Source organism: Pteropus alecto, unplaced genomic scaffold, assembly GCF_000325575.1.
Source record: "Pteropus alecto unplaced genomic scaffold, ASM32557v1 scaffold44, whole genome shotgun sequence".
Classification (NCBI taxonomy): domain Eukaryota; kingdom Metazoa; phylum Chordata; class Mammalia; order Chiroptera; family Pteropodidae; genus Pteropus; species Pteropus alecto.
Window position 1 is genome coordinate 4,036,624 of NW_006436812.1, and position 17,592 is coordinate 4,054,215.

The 17,592-nt window shown below is 39.4% G+C and overlaps 1 protein-coding gene across 1 annotated transcript in view; it reads left to right on the plus strand.

Moving 5' to 3' along the window:
- CREBBP (CREB binding protein) overlaps positions 1 to 17,592 on the plus strand; it is a 121,397-nt gene that overhangs the window by 44,250 nt on the left and 59,555 nt on the right. Inside the window, 1 exon segment of the mRNA XM_006913877.3 lies at positions 7,954 to 8,130. Coding sequence (XP_006913939.1) covers positions 7,954 to 8,130 — 177 coding nt within the window.

Here is a 17,592-nt window from a genome sequence, read left to right on the forward strand (position 1 = left end):
AGTGGAGCATTTGTTACTATGTCATGGCCCACTTACAAGTGGGAGTAGCTACAATTTCTTTTTTGTGAATGTTCTTTCTTGTTCCATTCCTCTTTGATTTAAATTTCAACCCAGGAAGGTTGAGCTACAGAAATTTGATTTAAATTTCAACCCAGGAAGGTTGGGCTATGGAATTTTGATCCTATCTTGTTACTGCTTATAATATATTTTAAGTTTGAAATGAACATTGTGAATATTGTTTTTTTAAAGCTGGAAAACAATCTAGAGTGAATACTTGGAAATGTTTGTGATCTGGTGGGACAATTTGAAAATAATTGTTTATTAAAAGTATTTCTACAGCTAATAAATGTACAAGATTGTTTTCATTACAGGTTTATTTCATGTGCCTCTGAAAATGTCTCATAATCAAATGCCAGTAATTCCAGCTGGCTTCTACCTCTGATCCTACTTATTTGAACCACTCCTCAGAATCACATGGCCTCTGGAAACATTCTTTTTTTTTCTTATTATTACCTTAAGCATATTTAATGAAAAAAATTACATGATTCTTCCCAAAGCCAAATAATAAATGAAAAAAATTACATGATTCTTCCCAAAGCCAAATAATAAATACCAGCCAACACCTTTAGCACTTACAGTATGTCGGTTACTCTTGGTGTTTCACGTATGTGAAGTTGTTTAATTCTCACACAACCCCCAGAGGAGGCACTATTATCTATCTCCCTTTTACAGATGATAAAACCAAGGCATAGAGAGGTTTAAATTGTCCAAGGTCACACAGCAAGTGGCGGAGCCACCCTCAGACCAAGTGAATAACCCCAGAGTCCTACATTTAACCACAGCACTTACTGCTCTCTGAATTAAATATTATTGTGGCTGAGTTCCAGTAAAATTTTTGTTTTGTTTTTTCAAAAACAGATGTTAATGCTTGGTCTTTGTGGACTGAGTCTATCTCTGTCTACCTTTGTCAAGCGCTATGCATGTGCAAGTCAGAGTATGCCTGGAGGAGTCACGGTTCTGCTTCATAAGGGGGTGACAAGCTTCATGGCACTGGGCAATGCCTCTGTACTGGGGACAGGAAAGCTTCATGGGGAGTTCTCCAACGGATTTGCTGGGTTCCTAAGGTTTCTGGGCTACCCTTTCCCTATCCGCAGAGTGATATGTTTTAAACAAATAATCTTTGAGACCCTTCCAACTTACAGTTCTGCCTTGCGCATTTGTCTGTACTAAGCTTATTGCCGAAGGTCATATTTTGTTTCCTTTCTATACGTTTTCTGACCAGCATGAGTACCACCTCCCTCCCCCAATAGTACTTCCTCTGATCACTCTGCTGTGTGCTGTGGTTTTAAGTGTATATCAAGGTGTGAGGAAAACTGAAGAATTCAGCTTTTGAAAACAATATTTTTAGTGGTCTCATTGAAACCACATCAAACTCAGCATTTGTTGCTGCTGAAAGTATTTTTGAGGGCCTGGCTGACTCTTAAGTGAAATCATGAAGTGATGGCATGTTTCTGGCTGTACTCCAGTCCTGTACATCCTTCCTTTTCTCTCCTGTTCTAGATATTCTTTGGTCGCATAGTGTGTCCCCATTAGGCTTTTAGCTCATAAATGGTTATGATCTGACCCTTCTCTTGAGTATTTCAAGAGATATTTTGGAGGTAATATCAAGGAGAGTTCATTCGTGAGGGTGATTGGAGACTGTCTACTGGGAAAGGCCTTTATGTGAGATCTGGGGAGAGCTTGCCCTTCTTCCCTAAGAGTTGTGAGAGGCTGGGGTCTTAGGACCCTCTTTGAAAATCTAATGGCCTTTTCTCTCAAAATACACATCACACAAAATTTGGACAGGTGTAACCACTTAATCCTCCTCTCCAGACGCCTCCCTACTCTCTACCACCCCCCACACCCCTCCGCCCACACACACACACCACAAACTGCCCAGACAGTCCTTGGCCCACGCCTTATCCCAAGGGAGTTGGGTTGCTGACAATGGGAGAGGATTTACAACCTATGGTGGTCCTAACTGCAAAGCATTTTTTGTCCTCTTTTGCTACAAAGGAGCAAGAAAATGGATACTTGCCTTGCTACTATTGTAGAAAACTATTCTGGGAGAAACTTAATTTTGATGATCCATTCTATACCATTTCAGTTTGTTCTAAACCTTTTAATATGTGTTATTTCTTCTTAAACTCTAATTAATTCTTTGGTTTTCAGTTTTGCCTTATTTGATGAGATGAGTTTGGTGAGTAGTAGAGATATTCTCCAGGTTAGTGTAGTGGAGAAAATCATCCTGTTCTTTGGGAGCCCAGAGCTTGTTTTCTTCTTAATATATTGATAGTTGTCATATCATGACACAAGTAGAAAATGAAAATATTTGTTCCACACACAGAGGTCAGCAGAGGAGGTGACCACTGAAGCTAATGGATAAGTATTTCAGCACACCAATTGGAAAGCTCTAGGTTGGGTCATGGCTGGGACCTTGTACCAGAGCCAAGAGTTTGCTGGCCCAGTAGATGTAGCACAGAAGACTTGTTTTACAGCCAGACCAGAATCCCATATATATACTCTGATAGGACACAAATCTGTCATCATCCTTTAAAACCAACTCTGAGGGCATAGTACATTCAGTCTTTCAGCGTAGGCAAGTGGACTGCCTGTCCACTCCAACGAGTAGCTGAAATTTTCATGGCAGACATTTAGAAGATAGAAAAGAGACTGTTACTGCTTCTTCTAGTTCCCCCTCCAGCTGATGATGACCCTCATTTATTCCTGGCTTTGTGACTGGCCCAGAGTTCTTTGATTGCCTGTGCCCTCAGGGCCAGCATAGGGGTTTTTGTTGTTCAAGGGGCTGCCTGATACGAGGTCTCTTAGAGTGTTTATTTATTTGGTTCCTTCCCCAAATACTAATTAAGTACTCACTATGTTCTGGGGCCTGAGGACACAGAGGAGACATATGTTTCAGGAAGGCAAATTTTATCCTGGTTTTGTGTCCAAGACAGATTCAGGATGAATTGTCATATAAGTATTATGACAGATAATGCCATACGGTTGTATAGTTTTTTTGTACTTTCTATGGCATATCTATAGTACTTGTCTGTAAGAGTAGAAAGGGAAGCATCTTCTACCCTGTCTCTCTTGTGTGGATAGTTGTTACTCACCTACTTGCCAGACAGCTCTCAACTTCAGCAGTTTTGGACTGATAGACCAGGTATCATCTCTAGAATTTGCTCCAGACATTATCTTTGTTTTGGTAATAAAGGCTAATGTAGGCCTTGTTCACATTTTTAAAAAACTGAACTGTAAAGAGTTTTTCCTCATTGGATCTTATGCTTTAGAGTCATACTAATGTTAATACTTAATATTCATCCTTGGCAGAGGGGTGAGCAGGCCTCCAGATCTGACACTCTATTTTTTCCCTTCTTATCTACTTTGTTCTTTTCTTGTACATAGGTTATGTCTTTATTCTTTTGTTAAAGTGATAGATACAAAGTAGATTCTCAAACATTTGGTTTATATACTTGGTTACAATCATGCTTTTTCATGGGAAAACGTGATAGACCTATAAGGTGTTCTTTAATTTAGATTTCATTATAGGAGAGCTTGCCTTTGTTAGGCACTTAATATAATTAACTTTTTTCTGTTTTTTTGAGACTGAACTTGAATTAAATGCTTAAAGGGTCTGTGGAAGAATAGAGTAAAAGGACAATTTAACATGTATGGATTACTACTGAATAAAGCAGAATATCATTCCCATGGGCTTTAGTTTATTCATATAAATTATATAAATTTATATAAATGTTTGCTATCAACTTAACAGTTGCTTATTTCTGCTGTTCTACTTTTTGAATTTTATTGAGAAGGGTATGTGGTGGCTCTCAAGCAGCCTTAAACCAAATCCTGATAAACTTCAGTCGAAAATAAAGCCAGGTTTACTAAATTGATATCAAATAACTGTCAAGAAATTAAAAGAAATATGTAGATTTTTATTAATTGAAATTAGACATCTTGATTTGACTATTTTGTTGAGCATTGATGCTAAAAATATGTGTGTTAGCCTAGACTTGGGAATGTCTGATCTGATCAAAGGACAATAGTAGTAGAATAGAAGTCTAATGGCTTTTACCTAAACTTCAGGCTAGGACTGGAGAATAGCCTCTGGTTCTACCAGTGCTTTCCAGGAGATGGTTTGGGACTTGGGAAACAGGAGGGGGCGGATGCCTTACTTGGGAACTGGGCAGCAGTGGCCTATTGGAAGACTGTCTTTTGGTCTCCTTCCTGTTAACTCTGACTGGTTAAGGAAAGCTGGGGTTGGCCCTCGACTGAGAGACCTGAGTTCTGACAGTAGAGCCTGATCTCCCACAGGTAGCCCAGACTCGCCTTGATTCATCTCTGGGGTGTGTTTGTTGTCATAGGCTCAGGAGGGGAATGTTTCCTACTTTTAAAATGTATAGTCAGTCCACTGCAAGCTGGATATTCCTTGTTCCTTCACTGCTGTTTGTGATCTTTGACTTTCCCTTGGTTCTTGCCCCGTGAGGATCAAGACCATGTTGAGATATTTCCTTCAGTATTGGATGATCAAAAAGAAAAAGGCCCAAAAAAGTTTCCTCATGAAATCGGAGTACTCTAAAACCTCCCTAACACTTTGATTCAACCAGTTAGAAAATACTTTGCCCCAGAGGCTCACCAGGCAAGTAGTACCCAGTGTACCAGACAGACCACACACCCACCATATTTTCACTGTGGCAAGGTGATCTAAGGAATGTTGTCAAAAATATTTATAGTGTTTTAAGGAATATTTGAGATCTTACTCCCCAGCATATGTCGTCAGTTTGGCTTAAATAATCTCATAAAAGTTCTCTACAAAAAAAAAAAAAAAATGTGTGTGTGTGTACAATGTTTTAGAAATAGGATTTTTGAAACATGCTGAGTGAACTTTGGGACCTACAGGATCCCTTTGGGAGTTCTTTGGTCTCTTGGTATTTATTTTCCTCTCTGCACAAAAGGGGCAACTATCTTGGACTGTCGGTGTGACTTGGAAGGACAAGTTATGTCTCCTTCCCCGCTCCCACACCAGCTGCCATCCACTTGGGTTTGTTGATGCTAGAAACTTCCAGAGTGACCTGGATTTTCAAATTGGTGGTTATAAGGAGTGAGCTACATGACAAGTAGGAAAACTGTCTCTGCACAGAATCAGGGTTGGGTCACAGCAGGAGCAGGGTAAATATAGGTATCCCCTGCTTTTTGTTCACATTATGCCACTTCACTTTTCTGAAAGACCTAGGTTAGTACTTGTTTCGTTACCGGAAAAAATATGAAGAAGATTTTTACGTCTATGAAAATATGTGAAAAGTGAAAACAGTGTTCAGAGTTTGTTCTGCATCAAACATGATAGAGGCAGTGCACACCCTGAGCCACAAGAGTGGTCCTGCCAAGCTCCTTTCCCAGGAACCACCCTCCACATCTCAGCATCAAGCTGCTGTAGCTTTGAACTGTGTCTGAACATTCAGGCTTTCTCTTGATTTACGCTGTTCATCCGTTAGCAAGATGTATCCTAAAGTCAGAAAAGCCTAAGAAAGCTCACATGTACTGTAAAACTGGATGTAATTAAACATTTTGATCATGGTGAATGAAATAAACACATTTTGTGTGCATTGAACTTGCCTGCATCCACCATTCATACTATTTACACACATGCAGAGAGTGAGAATCTTGAAAGATGCTGAAATTACTGCTGATTCTGCAAGTAGCAAGGTGTTCTGTTTTAGTGGGCATCCAGTAATGGATAAAATGGAAAGTCTATTGCTTGAGTGGATTGGTGGGTGTGCAAAGCGTGGTGTGTATTTATCATATTCCTGCTTTTATTATATGTTAGTGTTATTTTAGGATTTATATGTTATTTGGTATGATTTGGTAGGTTATTTGGGGGGTTTGGGAACATGTGAAATAATTTCCATATAAGTTAATGGTAATTGCTTCTTTGCTCTACACCATTTTGGCTTATGAAAGGTTTCATAGGAACACTTTACTTTCAGATAGCAGGGTGTGGGGCGGGGCGGGAGGGGCGCTGGCTAACTGCAGGGATGGATTCAAGGAGAGGTGAATGGATGCATGTATCTTCTGAATATGTGGTCCTAGTAGATGTAAAATGAAATTTAAGAAATGGAAATTGTAACTCCATTTCCCCCCCCCCCAAATTCTTGGGCTTCTATCTAAAAAAAATTGTTGCAGCAGTTTGATTTTATGCAGTAAAACAAATCCTGAGAGAAATGCTCGTTACAGAGAGTTAATTTAGTGTAATACTTTCTGAAAATATAAATTCGTGCTTCAGATATGAGTTTCAAATAACACCTGAAAACCTAGTTGAGAGTCAGAAATGCCCTTTATATTAAAAGTTTACTGAGCTACCAGTATCTTACCTTGATTAAGTCATCAGAACTCAAAGTTGAGCCTAATTAGTGGGCTTTTTGAAAGAATTTGTTTAAGTTGAATTTGAATTTCAGTTGAATTTAAATTTGTTTTCATTTACTCAAAGCAAATAGAGCAAAAGTGGCAGCTAGAATATGTTCACTTTCAAAAGGGAGAAATGTCAGCTGTGAGGGCTACACGTGGAAACCACCTGTGCATATGAAAATGCACAGAACAGATCTTTTTGGTTACACTAGTTTGGTTTTATTTGTGTTTTTATACAAACATTTCAGCAGAAAAGGGTCAGTTGTGTTAAGGGTTGATTTGTTTGCAACCTAAAATTTTAGAGCTGAAAGAAATAATGCAATTTGTCTTGTTCAAGACACAAGTGAAGTTTGAAGTTTATAGAAGGAATGTTAAATTACCCCTGGTGAATGGACTGGAACAGCAGTCACAATATAAGGCAGGTCGAGAGAAAGAAGCCACAATTTCTTGAATGGGAATGCCCTCCCCAGGAGGTCTTCCCTGGGAGAACCCCTTCCTTCCAGTTTCCTAACATCAAATGCACCAAGACACCAGAAAAGTAGAGTGAGCAGATAGGATGTTACAACTTTGTGAAAGAGTAAAGGCAGGCCATGAGAAAAGCCAGCTTCTTAATGATTAGTCTCTGTTCCTCCCAAGGGGGCAGGTGAGCATCAGGATATCAATTTGGGGGTTCCCAAGTTGACTCCTGTGGCAATCAGACCTGAGATGTTCTTAGGTAATCCAGCCTGGGTCTGTGGACTGGAGGAGAATTAAGTGGTTGGTTGCAGGCCCTTGCAGAGGCATAGGTGGGGGTTCCTCCTTCCTTTTCTTGCCTTTATCCTTTTTATTTTATTTCACTAGTTTAAAAAAAAACTTTATTATGGAAAATTTCAAAGGTTTATAGTATTAGAGAGGATACTATAACAGCTCCCTATTTGCATACCTGTCATTTGTCATCTAGGCCTCTTTCTTGTTGCTACCTCTTTCATCATTAGGTTATTTTAAAGCAAATCCCAGACATTATAATGCTTCTTTACAGTACTTCTACTATGTGTTTTGCTCTAATAGAAATTTAGTTTAAATCTGATGGGGAAACCTGAAAGAAACTAATTACTTAAAGAGTAATTCAGGATTAAGCTGAAGGAACTCTTTGTCAGTGATTCTGGAAGGTTTCATTTTCCAAATGATTATCATAATGTGCTGGTCCCACTATTGGGGTCAGAGAATTGGGTGAGGAGTATGGCTGAGGGTAAGGGTAGGAGAGTGCTGGCTCTTGGGGTGATGTTTAGGAAGAGGGAACAGGTGTAGCTGTTGCAGGCAGTTTCGTTAGTCTTCTGCCTTAATGTTAGCTGTTTGAGCAAGTTGCTCTGTTCATAATCCTGTGAATCCTGAGAATGAGCCTTTAATTTATAATTGATATGAAGGCTTTCACAGGAAAAGCTTCAGTGGGTCAAAGTGAGCATTTCTAAGACACTTCCTTTTATATGTGATTGTCCTGACAGCTGATGTTGCCTCTTTTTGTTTCAGATGGGAATGACTGGTAACACAAGTCCCTTTGGACAACCCTTCAGTCAAACTGGAGGGCAGCCAATGGGAGCCCCCGGAGTGAACCCCCAGTTACCCAGCAAACAGAACGTGGTCACTAGTTTGCCTCCCTTCCCTGCAGACATCAAGAATGCTTCAGTCACCAACGTGCCAAACATGGTAAGTTGCCCTTGACTCTCAGAGCTGTGGGTGGTTTGCTGTGTGGATTTTATCATGCTGACAGTGAAGATCTGCAACTAAAGTATGTCATAGATGGTAGGAAAATAACCCCTATTTTTTATGAGTAGATCTCTCTCAAAAGATGTAAAGTGAGTTTACATTTTCTGTGATGAGCTGGAAATCAGAGGGCTAGGTAGAGATGATTCAGTCAGTTCTCCCAGGCTCCCTTTGTGGAGGAAGAGGGTTTATGACTGTGAATCATTTTACCTTTCTCTCCAGAGTCAGAGTTAATTCAGTAGTAGAGCCAAGAGAATTCAAGAGACAGGCTTTTCTCACACTTTCTGTTAGTTGTTGAGGCTGTCAGTAGAAGCCCACTGATTTGTGTTACAGTCAAGTAAAGGACATTCATCTTCCAAGGACTGTATCATGTCTATGAAACTTAAGTGTCATTTCTGACTTGATAGTTTCATATGTCTTCATTCTCCCTGAGATTTCCCACCTATAAAATAGGAATTATCTTTGTAACTTCTCAGCCTAACTAACCAAAATATTAGTGGAAAAACAGCCCCTTTTGCACCACAAAGTAGAAACTCTTAATTCCAAACAAGGGGAGGTATGTTCTCTTGTCAGAACTCACGATGCTTACATAGCTGCTGAATATCTGTTGTGCCTTTGGTGGTCTGTCAAGGCTGGAAACAGCCAACTCTCTTCTTCTCTGGGCCTGATGCCGGGAACCTGGCCTTCTAGGATTTTCCTGTTCCAGCCATGCACATCCAGAACCTGAAATAAATCCCACTGTTCCCTTAGCTCAGCCCCTCTGAGCTCTGAAGGCAGCAAAATGTCTGAAGACATTCGGCACCCACACTTCCTTGATCTTGCCTGCCTTTCCTTTTCCAGTCCTCACTGGGAGGGTGGAGGGCAGTAGCATGGACTCCAGTGCTGGTGATCATCACTGGCAATCATCACCTGAGCTTGCTCAGTGTGATTTTAGGCACATTTTGGCTTCAGAATAAGAGCTTTTGCGTTTTCACAGTCCTCTGTTCTAGTCTAGGAAATCCTGACTTAACATTTTCCTCCTTTTCTCTTTTTAAATCTTCTCCAGCCCTATTTCCCAATCCTTTCTCCTTTACTCACAACTTGGCGGCAGAATCCCTTCGTTCTGGGTTCCCCTGCCTGCCTGTGCTGCTCCATGGGACTGGATTCCTGGGAGTGATGTGCTTTTTCGGGCAGGTTCAGACTTGACTGGAAAGAGGCTTCTGGTTCCCTTCACCTGTGCCAGGGCTTGTGGGGACAGTGGGGATGACCCTTGGCCTGGAGTAAGGCTCCTTTCTCCTTCAGCACTGATTGACATTTGGGGCTGGATTATTCTCTGTGGTGGGGGCCAGTCTTGAGTATTGTGGGATATTCAACAATATCCCTGGCTTCTACCCACTAGATGCTCATAGCATTCCTTTCTCGCGTCCTCCGTCCCCAGAGTCGTTTCCAGTTGAGAACTCCTACTCTGGGAAATAGGAGGAGGCAGTAGCAACAGCATCTCATCCTTCTGTCTGTCTTATGACATTTAACAGGAATAAAATCAGTTCTCTAACTCCCTGTCTTTCTTGTCCTCTCTCTTTCTCTACCCATCCCCCCTCAGCCTTATCAGGATATCACGTTAAACTGAGGAAGTATTCTGTGGCAGCTGCACTGTTTTCCTAGCTGCCACTTTCTCATGGGGGTACATGTAGACTTTGTGAGAGACCCGCAGCAGGTGCCTTTGTAGGGCAGACTTTGAGTGATGTCCTTGGAGGGCAGGCGGGGGTGGGGGCTCTGCCAGTATGTGTGTCTCTGAAGCAGCTTGACCCAGTCACAGCCTTCATGCTCTTTGGGCAGGAAAAAGAGGGGTCTGATAAAGAAGCAGGAGGGCTGGTGCAGTTTGCCTAACACCATTCTAAGTGCCATCACGCCCTGTGTTTTACCTTATTCTTGCAACGGCCTCTTGAAAGATATTATACATCCCATTTTACAGATGAGGAAGTTGAGGTTCTGGGGAGTTTTGGTATGTTCAAAGCTCTGTAGCCTTCTGTTTCCAAAGCTCAGAGCTCTTTTTAATTATGTCTAATTTCATGTTTTAGCAGCTCTAATTCTACTGGGAGTGCTCACTAGCCCGTGCTTATATTGCTTGTTTGCAGTTCCTTAAACATGTTTTGTGGTTTTTCTTGGATTTTCTAAATTATATCTGGCCCCTTGGAATCAGAGGTTTTTACTCAGTGAGGGAAAGCAGTTACCAAAAATCTAGGTCTCATTAATGAAAAAGAGCCTTGAATTTATTTGTGTTTTGTCATGCTATAAGGAGTAATCTTTTGAAACCCAACTGACTTTGGTCTTCAAAACAGGTAGGGCCAAAATTCTGATGCCCTTTATGTTTGAGCTCTTCATGAAATGATATAAGCCACTGGTCATTGACCAAGGAACTCTGGTTTTTCTCCTTATTTCTAGGGGATTCCATCATCACTGGGCAGTGTGAAGAAAGGGAGGGATGTGGCCATTCACTTAATTTGCCACATTTGTTGAACACCCAGGTACACCTGGAATGCCTATGTGAATGATGTAGAGCTCTCTCCTCTTTTATGAAATTGGGGGGCAGTGGTGGTGATGTAAAGCAAATAATTACAAAACACAAACTGCCCCAACAGGTCTAAGTGGCATGTAGTAGTTGAGGTTGACACAGGGACCCCCTTAAATGAAGCCATCGGAGAAGGCTAAACCATGAAGGGACATTTGAGGGCAAGATCAGAAGGATGAGCATAAGCCATGGAAACCCCAGGGCACTGGGAAAGCCCTGGTTTGTGTAGGAACTGGCAGTCCAGTGGGAACGATGACTCTCAAATGAGGGGAGAGCAGTGTGAGGATGGTGAGGACCAGGCAGGAGCCAATTCAGGGAGGGCATTGGGTGGCAGTGACCATTGCAGTGGTTTGGGCTAGAAGAGATTGTGGCTAGGAGGTGGTTGATCACAGTGGGGGAAGGGAGATTAGATGAGGTTTGTCACTACAGTGGATGTATGGGGTCACTATGTGAGGAATCTCACACTGGAATCTGCAATTTAACAAGCTTCTCTGGTGGCTGTGATAAAATAACATTTTTGAGAGCCCATGTCTACTGTAGTGTGAGTGACCTGATGCCCAGCTGTACCTCTGTGGGGTGGGCTCACATTGTTGGTCTTTGTGTCCACTTCAGTACTTCAGAAGGCTTCCCTATCCCGCCTACCCTTGTTTGTCCTAGTCTCATAATTTTCTGTCCCCTGTATCCAGTCTCATCACTAAGGGATCAAGACTGAACAGGGCTAAGCTTCATGTATCCAAGCGCTTCCCTGCAGAGATGCTCATCTTCCTGTCTAATCACACACTAGCCTCTTGTCCTTCCTAAGTGGGGATTTAAAAATCACTGGTGGTCTAATATTTCCCTCTGCCCCAGGACTGAGGAGAGTGCTGTTTCATTCTCATGGAAGTGACTAGTGACTTGTCAAACCAGCTGTTCACCACAAGAGCAGTTTCTGTAGAAAAACACTCTATGGCTATTAATTGTGCCTAAGTAATTGAATTGGAAAACATGGGAAAAGATTGGGAAGTGGTAAGCATTTATCCATAATTATTAGTATCCAAGTGTTTGTATTCTCATCTTATTGTCTCCACCTGAGATAATGTGTATGGAGGGCCTTTGAAGAATAACTTTTAGTCTAAAATTCTTATCAGTAGTTATGTAAATCCTTCTACTATTTAAACTCTTCATCTTTAGTTTTGGTGATGTATATCAGCTGGGAAACATAATCTGAGCACAAAATACTTATATGTAACAAATATCAGGAAACTATAAATTGATAAAATTTAACAGTCCTTCAATATCAGGCACAACTATAGATATTGCAGGTACTCTCAATTAAGGTCATTTAACTTTCTCTTCTGTATGAGTTTCCAACCAGCTGTCTTTTCTAGAATGTGGTTAGTATAGCCCTTCAGTGATGAAAGCGTCTCGGTGGAAGCATAAATTACCTCATGAACATTCAGTTCTTTCACTTTATGTAGAGACCCAGTAGGAGGGTTCTAAGTGTTTAAACAAGCTGTGCTGCATACCTGCCAGCTTCTAGTGTCAGAACTTTTGCCTCCCTGTTAGCAGCACATATCGGGGTTATTTCTTCCATGCATTTGTGAGAAATGAGGTGACCATTAGAGTAACCCAGTGGATAGTCTGGATGGGGACAGTTGTAGCTGCCAAAGATGTAAATACAATAACTTCATCTGAAGAGTCACGAACCGTAACAGTCTTTTCACAGCCCTGATCACCCTAACTTTTTTTATTTTTATTTTTTAACTGTTCCACTATCATCTGAAGTGGCCCTAATAGAGCTCAAGTCACCCAAACGAATTTGTCAGTCAATTGATTAATTTACCAAGTTATGAAAAATTTTATAATAAATATTCTTGAAGAACGTTTTTATATATTGATGGTATTCAAGAAAAATATTCCTTAAAAATTTTTAGTAAATTGGTAATTCTTGTGAACAGGTCAGTGGGTCTGATGCTGTTTAAGACCCCTTATTAGGTTGTCAGTAGGTTTGGTTGAACTGTCACCTTGGCTTTTGGAACAGACTCAGAAACTTCTACGTTGTAAGGTTTCTTTGTGCAATAGCAGGTAACCACTCACTCCTTGGAAGACCAGCTCTCCCATTTGGAAGGAATGAACTTGAGGCAGGGAAGAGGGTGGAGTCTTTGTCCAGTTGTCAGTCCCTCTACCTTTGCCCTCCAGCTTGCCCATTGAGTTTTCTTTCTTGACTTAGCCATTTGTTTTCCACTGATTTGGAAGATTACTTAGAAATCATTTTGATCCAATTTAAAATAGTTTTAAGTTATTTTCCTGAGCTTAATCTTAAATCGTAAAGTAATCTTATTTTTAAAAAATCAGTAAACCGCTATGTTCTCTTTCATACCAATTGATCTTTATCATCTCAAAGGTGATTATCACTTCTTCCCAGTTTGATAGCTGTGTGTATTTAATGAGTATTTTCTTTATTTTACAACTCCAAAGCTTTTACGTACCCAGCTGTTCTAGGGCCCTTCTGGGGGAATCAGAACAAGCAAATATTGCAGAGCAATCCCTTGTCCCACCTGTTTGCTTTGGTGTCATTTTCTGACTGTAACTGGAGGTTGGGGAGGTTGGCCCTCCCCAGGTGGGCCGGGGAGGATGTTAAAGGAGCATGGGTCTGGACCCCATCAATGACATTGAAATTGGGGCCAGGTTAATCTGAAGGATTCTCTGCAGGGATCCCAGCCCACCATGGATTTGGGGCAGTGGGTTGTGTGGTGGGAGGAAGCATTTTTGTCCCCTGTTCTGTCTTAGCCAGTTCTGTTTCTTACTGTTTTCACTAGAGTCCTTAGCAGACATTATAACCTATTCTTGGATGCTTAATGGAAAATAACTTATTTTTCTAGGAAGAATGTCAAGTTAAACTTTATTATACGTACTCTCGTGCACATCTGTGATTATATCCTTAGGGTAGAATACAGGGCATATAGAAAAATGGGGTTGGTGCTGATTACTGAAACCTATAACAACAGAAATCCAAATAAAAATACATGTTAGATTCTTTAAAAATTAAGGAATACCATAGTAAATATAAAAGATTTTCCTTTTAAGTCATTTGATAGACAGGAGTAAATGACGGTTGAGTTATGGTGACAGGTGATACATGCAAAAAGCTTGTGGCCAAATCTAGCAAAGACTGGAGTGGGGTGAGCAGGCTGTGCCCCTGCAGCTGCTGAGTCAGTATGCTTCATGTTCACCTGTTGTTACTCATGGCTCAAAATGTTAACATGCAGGGGGAGTCATGGTTGAACCGGTGTGACTCCCACATCATGTTAGCCTCCTTTCATGGTTAGGAATTGTATGTGAGCTGATTCAAGTTCTAGAAATGCATACTGCATATATTTTAAGGCTTTTGAATGGATACTGTTATATCACCTTCCAACAAAAGCTACATACCAGCTCACCAATATTACATGATGCTCCTAAGGCGAGGGTTCTCACAGCGTTCCTTTCATAGCAGAAAATGGTGTCTCATTATTTTGATTTACAATTTTTCAATTATTGGTAAAAATTAAATTACTTATGTTTAGAGATATATGCATTTCTTTTTTGAGTTGTTTAGTTCCTGTCCTTCACCAGGTTTTCTGTTGGATGTTCTTAGAACACTTTATAAGCAACGTGATCAGGCCACTTGTCAGGGTGGGTTGCAGGGAGGTTAAGGATGGGGACTCTACTGTTAGACTGTCTGCTCCACCACCACCGAGTACACCAACCTGAGCAAAGTGCACCCCTCTGTGCCTCAGTTACTTCTTCTGTAAGGTGGGGCTGGCCCTGAGTTAGTTCCTCCTTTGGGAATTGAGTGTTAAATGAACACTGATCACAGAGCCAGACACAAAGTACTTGAGAAATAAAGGACTAGCCAAGAGGAGTATGATCCCATCCCTTCCTGGAGATGACTCTGGATAATCTTAAAGTTTTTCTAAGAATAGATACAAACATATAAAGGTAATTAGGAAAAAAGTGAATAACTTTATGGTACTATCTGTAACTTTCTTTTTTAGCTCAATATGTTAGAGACAGTTTTTTATGAAAGCATAATAGTATTATTATAACAGTCATTTTATTATATCACAATATTTCGTAGGTTAAGAATTTGGTCAGGCTTCAGCTGGGCCGTTTTTTGGTACACATGGCTTCGAGGTCTGCCTTGTTTTTCATGGCTGCACATTTCATTAGGTCTGTAGCCATAATTTGATTAATTAATCTATCTTTGAAAAACATTCAGAAGTTCTCCAGTTTTTATTAATTTAATCAAGGTGTGATCCTGCCTTGCGCATACATTTTATTGTGCTAGTTCAGGTGCTTCCCTAATAATAAATCATGAGAAGTAGAACTACTGGATGAAAAGAAATGCATATTTTTCCTTTTGATACATGTTGCTTTACAAAGTCATACTAAATTGCATTATCACCAAAGTACCTGAGACTTACTGTTTTTCTATATCTTCATCAGTATCAGTTATTTATTTTAATTAACTTGGTCATATTGATAAAAAAAATTCCTCTATTTTAATTTCCTTTCTTTGATAATTAGAACTTTTTAAAAATAGCTTTATTGAGATGTAATTCATATACTATACAGTTCTCCCCTTTAAAACTTACAGTTCAGTGGTATTTAGTGTATTGTGTAACCATTACCACAATTTTAGAACATTTTCATCATCCCAAAAAGTAACCCTGTACCATTAACAGTTGCTCCCCATGTTCCCTGACCCCTCAGATGGAGGCAAACACTAATTTATTTTCTGCCTCTATGGATTACCTATTCTGGACATTTCATAGAAATGGAATTGTACAATGTGTAGTCTTTTGTGACTGGCTATTTTCACTTAGCATAATGTTTTCAAAATTTATCTGTATTGTATAATACTCCATTTTGGGTACATCACGTTTTATTTTTCCATTTATTAGTTGATGGACATTTGAGTTGTTTCTGCTTTTTGGCTATTAGGAAATATGTTACTATAAACATTTGTGTACATGTTTTTGTGAGAACATGTTTTCATTTCTCTTGGGTGTATACTGAGGAAGAGAATTATTGGGTCATATGGTAACTCTATTTAACCTTTTGATGAACTGCCAGACTTTTCCAAAGTGGTTGCTCAATTTGACATTCCAGTAGTATATGAGGGTTCCAATTTTTCCATGTGCTCACCAACACATTACTGTTTTTCTGTTTTGTTTTGTTTTTGGTTTTGGTTTTGGTTTTCATTTTTGTTTTGTAGCCATCCTGGTGAGTGTGAAGTGATATCTCATTGTGGTTTATTCTCATTTGTATTTCCCTAATGGCTAATAGTGTTGAGCATCTTTTCATGTCTTTATTGATCATTTATCTATCTTCTTTGGGAAAATATCTATTAGTATCATTTATCTGTTTTTTAATTAGGTTATTTGTCTTTTTCTTTGTATGTTTTGAATACAAGTCCCTTATCACATCTATGATTTGCAAATATTTTCTCCCATTCTTTGGATTGTCTTTTACTTTCTCCATAGTGTCTTTTGAAGCATAACAGTTTTTAATTTTATTGACGTTTAGTTTGTCTTTTATGTTGGTGTTTGTGCTTTTGGTAACATACCTAAGACTTCATTGCATAATCCAAGATCATGAAGATTTATTCCTATGATTTTTTCCTAAAAGTTCTATAATTTTATCTCTCACATTTAGGTCTTTTATTCATTTTGAGTTAATTTTTGAGTATGATGTGAAAAGGGGGGTTACTAAACCTTCATACTTTTACATGTGGATATCCAATTTTTCTATTCTTTTCATCATTGTTATTTGAAAAGACTATCATCTCTCCATTGAGTTTTCTTAAGATTGGAGTATAGAACGTTTTATATAATAATAAGTGCTACAACCTTTCTGAAAAACAGCTTGGCATAACATATCTCAGGGGCTTTACAAATGGTCCTAGCTGTTGACTCACTATTTCCACTTCTCAGAAACAACCATTTTTCTCTCAACTTTTCACTTTTTAAATTTTAATCTTGTGTCTTAATGTAAGCTTTTTAAATCCTCATTCTAAAAAGTCTATTTTTTTTCTAGTGCTCATCCATTTTAATCTAATTTTATTCATTAAAGTGATATAGGGATCAATGTATATGTGTCTTTTCCCAGACTATGTACATAAAGAAATCTGTAGCTTTATAGTTTTAGTATCTTGTCAAAATAGATTTTCCCCTTTATTCTTACTGTTTTTCATATTTTTCTTGGCTATCGCAAAAACAAACAAAATTGCATAAATTGATGCATTTCTTTTGGGGGAATTTATAGCACCGCAGTTTTTGTTCTGTATCTTTAAAAGGAAGTTCTAGTCTAAGCACTTCTCTTCCATTCTCAATACCCACCTGGGCAGTTGGAACTGAGCAGGGAAGTTGGTAGAGTCTGAGGATATTTCTGACTTAAATTTCAGGCCACTTACAGTTCCTACAATCCTTTCATCTCATTGAGCAACAGTCAGAGAGGAGGAAGTTAAATATGCCCTGTGTTTGTAAGCAGTTTGCAAACTGGACTAGTCCTGTACAGGTATATAGATTTATAAGGGGAGGCCAAACACAGGGACATGAGACATGTCTTCTATTCCATTTTGCTGTTAATTCAGCTTCACCTTCCAGTTGGCTTTTAAGACATGTAAATAATGTGTAGAGCTCATTTAAGCAGATAGATGGATAATAAACCATGTTTTCAATATACCATATAGTTTCCAGCTGTGCTATTTCTACATGTTGAGGTTTCAGCATATGGTTAGGTGTTGTTCGAAAGATGATATTAAGAACATTCCAAGTGAGAAAGTGTGTTATCTTTAATAACTTAAAAACAATCTGTTTATAATTTAATTGTAA